We start from the raw sequence: 9364 nt of genomic DNA on the forward strand, positions 1-9364 counted from the left end.
TACATTTATCAATAAAGTTGCTGCATTCTGATCCAACTCGTGTTTAACAATAAAGTAGTTGATGTTGATGAACGTTTGAAAATAATTCAGAACAGGCTATTGTCTGCCCTCTGGTGGTAAAAACTAATAACTACAGCCTGTATCGTCAATTGAACAATTTCAGAAACCTACTAAATTAATAATAATAATATATTATTTATTCCTAATGAGATTTTTGTAAACTTTTGTGTGATGTATCTGTTTCCATTTAAGCATTAAAAAAATAAAAACGTTCGAAAAAAAACGAAGGCGTGGTCTAACGATCACATGACCGGAACTATACACGCACATTCTCTCGCCCCACGTTGGCACACATTGCTAACGATAACACTTTTTTACTTAGTGTTGTGAATTCATTAATACTCACATTTATAGCCATGCCGAAAGCTAAGAAGTCCGGCAGAAAGAAGAAGTTTGATTATGGTAGGGACCGGAAGAAGCAGAAGAAGAGGTTTTTGAAGAAGGCCAACCCGAGGATAGACAAGTAAGCATGGTGGCTAATGCTAGCTCCTCACCGAGTTTCCTTCTAGCAGTCACACAAACATTATTTGTCGTGTTGGAAACTTATTTGCGATTAACATGTGAGAAAACTAGGGCACACAACTAATTTGTGGCTCAAATTGTGTACAGCTAATTCATGAGAATAATAATATTGAGTCGTCCTACTGTTTATGTTCATACTATGTGTTCATGATATTTGTTTTCACAGTAAAGACATTCGAGAAGCATGGGACCAAAGGAAGTCCACAGCCAGGAACCTGATGGAGATGGGACTAGCATTTGATCCAAACCGTAGTGTACCCATCAAGAAAGATAGTGTAAGTAGTAGCTGCTGCTGGTTTGAGTTTGTCTGTAATGCCATACGGTGTATATGATATGTATGTATACTGTACCCCTCATTATTCCCGGATTGTATAATGTATTGGCGTTACATGAACTACTAAGGGTAGGGTACTAAGCAAAATATCCAAAAGTGTAATAAAAACTGTAGTTATAGTGTAATGACCAGGGTTTGTGTCCTGTAGTTCTTCTATTTTCCCAAAAGCGGGTCTCTACTATGAACATGGGAACATAACTGTTATTTACATATTTTCAGCTCCTTGGTCTGAAAAAAGAGACGAAAGCCCCCGTCAACATTGTGATCAAGCCCTATGTTGTCAACCGTAAGTGCTGTACTACTACACTTTAAAAAAAATAAAAATAAAAGAATAACCACTGTCGAATGTCGACCATGCTGTTTCTGTTCCAGGTCTGGAGGAGGAGGCCAGCCTGCCGGTGAAGGACACCAAAACGTTATCTTCAGACTTGATCGAGTATGTTCAACACATGATCCGAGAACACAGCGATAACTACAAGGTGAGAGGGAGAAATGACAACACCTGAATTTGGGTTCCCACCATTACTTGTGTTGTCAGACTCGGATGTTTCGAAGTCAGAACGGCCAGCATCACAGTACAGATGCGTCCAACTGAGGATGTTCTAGTATATTGCTACGACTTGGCACCAGGTCCGCTGGAACGTCAGATTGAAGACACTCACAAACCAATCGCATATTTTGTTTTGCTCATCGCGGCATGTCGCCCTTCTTGTACACAACCAGTCAAATGTTTGGACGCACCTGATTGTGATTAATTACATCCATTGTTATGATTTACAACACTCAATATCAGTCTTTACTGGGGTTGACCAATCTTGACTTGCTGTCCTTTCACCCACAGGCAATGGCACGCGATGAGAAGAACTACTATCAGGACACGCCCAAACAGATCAAGAGGAAAATCAACGAGTACAAGCGCTGCCACCCGGATCACTATGACTCCTTCATCAGCTCGCTCGCCTCTCCTTCACTGACTGTGCAGTGATGGCTTCACGCTGGGAAGACATTGCAGACTCCACAAGTGAGAGTAAAAAAAAAAAAAATCTGCGTGCTAATAATTTTCAGAGACTGTCACAAGAGACCGTCGATTGGCTTGTCGATCACTTCTTCCACAAGAGGACTTACAAATGTTTGTGGAGAAGTGTTCACTCTATTGTTGTGTTTACTTTTATCACAGTTGACCCACTTTGTGCTGATTGTTGGGCCACAGCAGAACATCCAGTAAAAAAAAAAACAACAGTAACCCTCAAGTGGTTTAAAATAAATATTCTGTATATCCTTACTCATTTTGACATCACCACAGCGTCACAGTTCGAAAGGTTAACCCAAGACATCATCCCTCAGGATGGGGATCTCCAACATTCATCTCTATTACAGCTACTTTGCTTTTATTTTTCCAACTGGCATTTCAAGTGTACTTTATTTACAAATCAGATCCCCACTCGCACAGTGCAGTCATTGTCTCTTGCTATGTTGTGGTAATTGGTCATGACATCGGGGCACAGTGTAGGAATCGAACAGTTGTAAAGATACTAAGAGTTGAAGCAAATATTCTTTGGTGAGCTACCTGTCATTAGGATGTCCTTTTTAAATGGCCTCACTCATTTGTCCCATATTTATGCCTAACTTGAATGTGTGTGTAAAATCACAACCACCGGTTGAACTTGTGGACTTTTGCCCAGCCAACAAATCCCATTGATTACACTGTATAGATTGATGCTTGTGAGCAATAATATCACACATGTTAAATTTCAATGTATACGGCCTTATTTTTAACGCTGAAACATTAACAGGAGACAGCAAGGACAATATAAATATTTAATATTTTTCAACACATTTAAAATGTCTTATGACATGCACAAACATTACACCAAACAGCTCAGTTTACATCAACGCATAAAAAGACCATTACCATGCTGCCAAACATCTCTACAACTGCAGTGCATCAAAGGGAATAAGAAGTCTTTCATTCATTCATTTTCTACCACTTTTTCCTCACGAGGGTGGCGGGGGTGCTGGAGCCTATCCCAGCTGTCTTTGGGCGAGAGGCGGGGTACACCCTGGACTGGTCGCCGGCCAATCACAGGGCACATATAGACAAACAACCATTCACACTCACATTCATACCTATGGACAATTTGGAGTCGCTAATTAACCTAGCATGTTTTTGGAATGTGGGAGGAAACCGGAGTACCCGGAGAAAACCCACGCATGCACGGGGAGAACATGCAAACTCCACACAGAGATGGCCGAGGGTGGGAATTGAACCCTTGTCTACTAGCTGTGAGGTCTGCGCGCTAAATAAGAAGTCTTGTTCATTACAAAATAGCACTGCAGAACTAATCTGCCTCTATAGTCCTAAAACTGTGGCGAAAAACAAGCGATGAGAGCCATAAATTGGGGAGAAACAAAAAAAAAACACTAACTCGAGGGTCTTATTTCCTGTTCTTTGGTTATCATCACACTTGTTCTCTTTACCATTCATGCCAAACCCTTCTATGCAAACAAGTAAAACTGGCTTGAGGACTTAATGAAGTCATGCATGAGGCTACTTTGATCCGATCATAATGTGTTTGACTTTAGAGGCATATTTTTCCAGAAATAAATATCCAGCGATGTCATGCTGCATAAAATGTATGTTGATTTGGGATTTTGGAAATGTGAAATCGGCATAAAGTCCCTTTACGTTACATTTCCCCATTCCCCACCCCCAAGATTTGTAGAAGTTTTTCGAAACATGATTTGGCAGCATGGATTCAGGTGTGTACATCATTTGATGTATTACAAACACGACTTTACATAAAAAAAATCTATAAACCTATCACACGTTGACATTGAGATGAGTCACTCATCCTGGTGCAGAATCTTTTCGTCTGCAGTCGACATGCCAAAACAAGCCACCTCAATGATGTCTATGACGTGAGGGATTTAAAATGGGCTTGTTAAAAAAAAAAAAAAAAAAAAAGAGGATGAGGTGGAGGTGCTAGTTTTGGCTCATCTTATCTCAGAAAAAGTTCATCTCTCCTGGTCTTGCGAGGAGAAGCAGGGATCAAATGAGCTGGAGCAGGAGATCCTGGAAGGTGTCCATGCCTCGGCAGGAGTTCCGCAGGGTTCCTTCTGATCCCAGCTGGGTTGCCAGGAGGAACAACTTCCTGTCCTCCACCACAGAACCCAGTGACAAGGCTTCATGAAGCTCCAGCATGCTCAGGGCGTTGGGTTTATCCTGGTAAGTGGAGCAAGAAACTTTGTAGTAATAATAATAATGACATTGTCTAAAAACTATTTTCTTTACCTGTTTGTTCCCCAGGACCACCACGGGAAGCTGGGGCTGCTCCTTCAGGAGGTGGTGGAGCTCCAACTTGGCCGACTGGAGGCGGTTCCGGTCAGAGGAATCCACCACATACACCAGAACGTGAGTCCTTATCAGATATTCCGACCAGTATCGCCGCAGTTCTTTGCCACCTCCGACTGTCCAGACCAAAAAACATGATATCATTTTTTTTTTTTTGCCAAACTCCCCTTGCTATTCATCCCTAAATGTTCTCAATTGGATTTAGACGATATTGCCTATGTCGGCGGTTATCCAAAAGCTCCAAACAAATCTGGAATGAGTTCAAAGACGAATTGGCTACAATCCGATAAAATCTTAGCCTTAAGGAGAATCATTTGACTCCCATTGACGACTCAACCGTCAGTCAGAGAAAGACAAGCTTCTTTATTCAACTGATACTCCGGGGGGGGGGGCTTAATGGATCTTACTCTCCAGGAAGTCCAGCTGACAAGCGGGCGCGGTGATGCTCATGAAGTTGAAGCCTCTGGTGGGACCGCAGCACCGTCGATTAATCCCTCCAGGAGTCAAACCCTGGAGCATGCTGCTCTTCCCAGCTCCATCCAGGCCAAGGACCAAGACCTGACGCTTTCCGTGGTCCTCTTCCTCCTAAGAGAAGAGTTCAAGTAACAATTTTGTCTTCCCCGTTCAATTTCAAACACTTTACATTTTAGAATAAATCATTTCTAACTAACTAGTTAGCTCGGTAGCTTGCAGTATGCTATGAGCAGCGGCCCCGTCGTTTATATCCCTGAAGTGATGTCTGCACAGTGTTACACAATGTGCACAGGTGACTATAGGGGTGTTATTTAATGTCTACGGGGCTCTAATAATGGTAAAACTTATTTAGAAAGTCATAAACAGGTTTTCTTTGCTTTAACTGTGAACATATTCAGTTTATGACCCACTTTCCGTGGTCACGTCTGGAACAAATTAATCGCGATTAATTAGGGACGACTGTAGCTAATAAAATGCCACGAGTTGAGAGTATTGCAAACATTTTCCTGAATCCTCCTTTATTTTATTTGTGGTTTTAATATACTGTGAATTGTCACTTCAAACATTGCCTATACAGTTAATAAAGGTGTTATGATGGTAAATTAATTTTCCAGTATTTTCTATTTGAAAGCCAACCAGCATCACAGAATGCGTTCCAGACTTCAGAAACTGGAACTTCCAGACTGGAACTGGTCCTGGGAATTATTAATTCATTCATTTTCTATGCCGCTTGTCCTAGGGGTATGCTGGAGCCTATTCCAGCTAACTTCGAGTGAGAGGCGGGGTATGGCCTGGACTGGTCGCCAGCCAATCACACGGCACATATAGACAAACAACCATTCACACTCACATTCATACCTATGGACAATTTGGAGTGGCCAATTAACCTAGCATGTTTTTAGAATGTGGGAGGAAACTGGAGAACCCCCACGCATGCACGGGGAGAACATGCAAACTCCACACAGAGATTCCCGAGGGTGGAATTGAACCCTGGTCTCCTAGCTGTGAGGTCTGCGCCCTAACCACTAGACCGCCGTGCCACCCTGGATATGAATATATAGTATATATTTCTGGAATGTGGGAGGAAGTCGGGGTGCCTGGAGATGCCCCCCCACCGCTTGGGGAGATCATGCAAAGTCAGAAAAGGCTTGTTTTTATTCATGGAAGACAAAACCTTTGATCTGGGGATATTTTCGTGGGAAAAAAGATGACTTCCTTGTTTAAAAAGGGTGACTTCCATTTCTCCCTCGTCTATTCCTGGCTGTACTCACCGGCTGCTTATGCAGGAGTAAGTAAACATCACCACATTTATACATTTCTGGAGCCATCTGCAACCTGCCGGGGTGGGGGGGGGGGGACATCAAGCTGTGGCAGTCACTCAGATGCTGCACGGCTTGTGCCGCTTCTCCTCCTCCTCCTCCTTTTATATTGCACCTCTATCAGCATGGACTTTGTGCATCGTGAACGATTCTCGTTTCACGCTCGCATCCTTATCTCAGATTGTAGAGTGCAACGTTGAGATTGCAGTTCCGGCAACAACATTAAAAAAAAAAAATCGGATGTAAAATGCTATCGCTATCTTGAAATAGCAACAAGACAGGAGCCCCGTGTTGTTTACCAAGAACGCAAACATCCCATATATATATAACAATGACATTATAGTGAAATATAGTGACATTTTGCAACGTACATAGTGACATTTTGCAACGTACATACAGGATCAGAGTGGACGCCTGCTAGGAGATGCTCTTCAACCACTTTGAGTGTAACAACAAAGCATTTGAGTACGCAAAACATGAATTATTTGTTCCTACCCTTAACAAGCCATTTTTATCTGCAGCAAAAATAACCATCTGATTTAATTAAATGCCTTGCTCAATGACTCAGGTAACAAATTCCATCAAATTCAAAATTAAACTGGGATTTTATGAATGGGAGTATAACCGGTTTATTTAGCGATTGCCTGGCGACCAATCTGTACCCTGGTTCCAGCGACCCAAGTTCAGACACGAGGCAAACAAAATGGATGGGATGGATCAATTCCTGGAGGTTTTCCCCTCCTTAACCCGTATCACCGCAGTTCTTTACTCCCAGGCACTTGAACTTTTTACGCTATATGCTAACTTGTCACACAGATCGGCTTGATCAGTCTTGGTTTAACCCCGTGTCAAGGTGAAGCAAATTCCTTTTAGCGTTAGAAAACGATTGATTAACGCCTAAATAAGGCTGGCTTTGTGCCACTTATATTGAAATAACACTAACAAGGCGGCATTCATTATTGTGAGAATGGCAAAGAAACTTCTAGTAGGTGTCGTCAGTAGTCTGCATTCAACAAAAAATGCTAAGATAAGTGATCACCCTGATTTTGACCCATCAGCTGTTTGTTTTTCCCCCATTGGTAATCACATATATACATAGAAATAATCACATCCAGCCTTAAAACAGTCTTAAAGGGGAACTACACTTGGAATTTTGCCCATCATTAACAATCCCGATATGAAACATGAACACATATTTCTTTAACTTTTCTGAAAACGAGTTAATATGAGCTAGCTAACAACGAACGTCATGGGTAATACCTATTTTGACGCTAGAGCCTCATAAAAAAAAACATCAACAGTGTTTCTTTTACATAACTGACTTGTATATTAACCAAGCTACAGCGATGTTATTATTGTAGCATGAAAAAACATGAAAAAAGTGCAGTTCCTTTATATGTTGTTCGTGTCCATGTTCTTTTATTGCTGTGCAAGTGTTGCAATAAGTTTGAAAAAATGAAAAAAAGTTTGAAAAAAATGTTCAGCTAGCTTTGATAGCAAATGATTAACCTTCTCAAAAGCCAAGGAAAAAGCAAAACAAAAAGATAACAGTCTGTGTTGACTGATCGCATGAATGCCATGTTAACAGCTGCAAAAAGCCAAAGAAAAAGCTAAGAGTTAATGCTAAAAAAAAACAGAAAAAAATGATCTGCTAGCTTTGATAGCAAATGATTAACCTGCTCAAAAGCCAAGGAAAAAGCAAAACAAAAAGATAACAATCTGTGTTGACCGATTGCAAGTGTATAACATAATGAATGCCATGTTAACTGCTGCAAAAAGCCAAAGAAAAAGCTAAGAGTTAATGCTAAAAAAAAAAGAAAACGATCTGCTAGCTTTGATAGCAAATGATTAACCTGCTCAAAAGCCAAGGAAAAAGCAAAACAAAAAGACAACAATCTGTGTTGACCGATCGCAAGTGTATAACACAATGAATGCCTTGTTAACAGCTGCAAAAAGCCAAAGAAAAAGCTAAGAGTTAATGCTAAAAAAAATGTTAATGTTTAAAAACAGAAGTATCGCTGGCTAAGCAGGATGAATGGAATTCTGACTTCACATCCAATGTTTAACACACAAAAAAAATCAGCTTCAGCTATTTTAAACTGCTATCTTTTGTACTATTTGCTATCATGGTAATCAACCTACTGCTTTTGAACAAAAAGTGATTATTAAAAGCCTCCCTCTTGATTGAATCTAGGTTAGGAGATTAGGGACATGTAAATAGATGGAGATGGAGCAGCATACTGTATGCACGTCTAAGGTCTTATACATCATTACTGATTTTAATGAGGCAGCATCAGCACCATAATAATCTCCCCTGAAATCATTACCGTCAATCATTCATTCTTTACCCAATCACCAGTGACATTTCACCATCAAGTTTACCATGCATGAGACAAAAAAAAACAACAAAAACAAGCCAATGGTGCTCTCACTTCCTTGATCGTGCAGTACTCGGCATGCGGGAACCGTGTTTTCCTCCTGTAGAAGTAGTTGAGGGCGATGAAGAGCGCCGAACCCAGGGCGGCTACGGCGGCGGACAGGGCCACCGAGATGTGCCGGAGGAGCACCATGTGTGTGTGGAGCCGGAGGGGAGTCGCTTCTTCTCGGATGAGTGCGAACAACACCGACCGTCACTGCTGGTTCTGTTTCCTCTGAACATGTGACCTCACTCCTTGCTTGTTTTGTTACCAAGAGACGCAGTATGAACATGCTGCGTTGGAGTGCTTCGTGGAAATTGGAGATTTTCATCTACAGGTGCGTAAAAGCTGCGTTCAAATCCCTCGATGATCGCTAATCAAAGGAGTGGAGCGTATTGATCTTGAGCTATAATGGATTCACTGAATATCGATGAATTAAAATGATGAGCTATACGTCAACTGTTCATGAAATACTAAGACGACTGACCGCACTTGAACGTCCCACCACCACACTTTTTGGCTGTGTCTCAATATGCGTACTTATAGACTAGTTGACCATTTTTTTGGACCAGAATTTAATTAAAATATTGTGCTTTTCAATACAGTAAATTAAACACACAATTAGAATAATTATATTTGTATTTTGTTACCTGTGTTGGAACAGCGTGGGCTTGTCCTAGTTTAGGAATGTCAATGTCACAATTGCCCACTAGAGGGTGCAGTTTATTATGAATTTCTTCATAGAGACAATGAAGACAATTACTGTAGTGAAAACGTATTGATTGGGTTGTTTTTGTTTTGTGTCCACTAACATGCAATATGTCTAGTTAAATTATTCATTAATGTAATTGTGAGTCAATCGATGTGAGCGATCAATGTAATGTCA

At 41.1% G+C, this 9364-nt stretch overlaps 2 protein-coding genes across 3 annotated transcripts; one reads left to right on the top strand and one right to left on the bottom strand.

Annotated features, from left to right (window-relative positions):
- Positions 1–307: 307 nt before the first annotated feature.
- nop16 (NOP16 nucleolar protein homolog (yeast)) lies at positions 308–3643 on the top strand. The gene is made up of 5 exons (XM_058088053.2): positions 308–523; positions 749–857; positions 1136–1202; positions 1289–1395; positions 1758–3643. Exons 1-5 carry the CDS (start codon positions 417–419, stop codon positions 1899–1901), a joined length of 534 nt encoding a protein of 177 aa, XP_057944036.2. The 5' UTR covers positions 308–416; the 3' UTR covers positions 1902–3643.
- Positions 2726–8762, bottom strand: arl10 (ADP-ribosylation factor-like 10). Of its 2 annotated transcripts, none has more exons than XM_058088052.2 (4): positions 8494–8762; positions 4676–4850; positions 4209–4384; positions 2726–4139 (listed from the first exon to the last, which is right to left on the bottom strand). In XM_058088052.2, the coding sequence occupies exons 1-4, from the start codon at positions 8629–8631 to the stop codon at positions 3966–3968; spliced, it is 663 nt and encodes a 220-aa protein (XP_057944035.2). In that variant the 5' UTR covers positions 8632–8762; the 3' UTR covers positions 2726–3965. The 2 variants fall into 2 exon arrangements, with proteins under 2 accessions (XP_057944035.2, XP_057944034.2); XM_058088051.2 differs by having other exon boundaries at positions 4676–4853; positions 8494–8759.
- Positions 8763–9364: the final 602 nt, after the last annotated feature.

This window comes from Doryrhamphus excisus, linkage group LG21 (genome assembly GCF_037039965.1).
Source record: "Doryrhamphus excisus strain RoL-2023G ecotype Guam linkage group LG21, RoL_Dexc_Guam_v1.1, whole genome shotgun sequence".
NCBI classification, from domain to species: domain Eukaryota; kingdom Metazoa; phylum Chordata; class Actinopteri; order Syngnathiformes; family Syngnathidae; genus Doryrhamphus; species Doryrhamphus excisus.

Coding starts and splice junctions, on each gene's coding strand:
- nop16 (XM_058088053.2), top strand. CDS start 417: ATGCCGAAAGCTAAGAAGTCCGGCAGAAAGAAGAAGTTTGATTATGGT. Junction 524..748: donor GCCAACCCGAGGATAGACAA/GTAAGCATGGTG, acceptor TTGTTTTCACAG/TAAAGACATTCGAGAAGCAT. Junction 1,396..1,757: donor AACACAGCGATAACTACAAG/GTGAGAGGGAGA, acceptor TTTCACCCACAG/GCAATGGCACGCGATGAGAA.
- arl10 (XM_058088051.2), bottom strand. CDS start 8,631: ATGGTGCTCCTCCGGCACATCTCGGTGGCCCTGTCCGCCGCCGTAGCC. Junction 4,854..8,493: donor AGTACTGCACGATCAAGGAA/GTGAGAGCACCA, acceptor CTCTTCTCTTAG/GAGGAAGAGGACCACGGAAA. Junction 4,385..4,675: donor TCAGCTGGACTTCCTGGAGA/GTAAGATCCATT, acceptor TGGTCTGGACAG/TCGGAGGTGGCAAAGAACTG.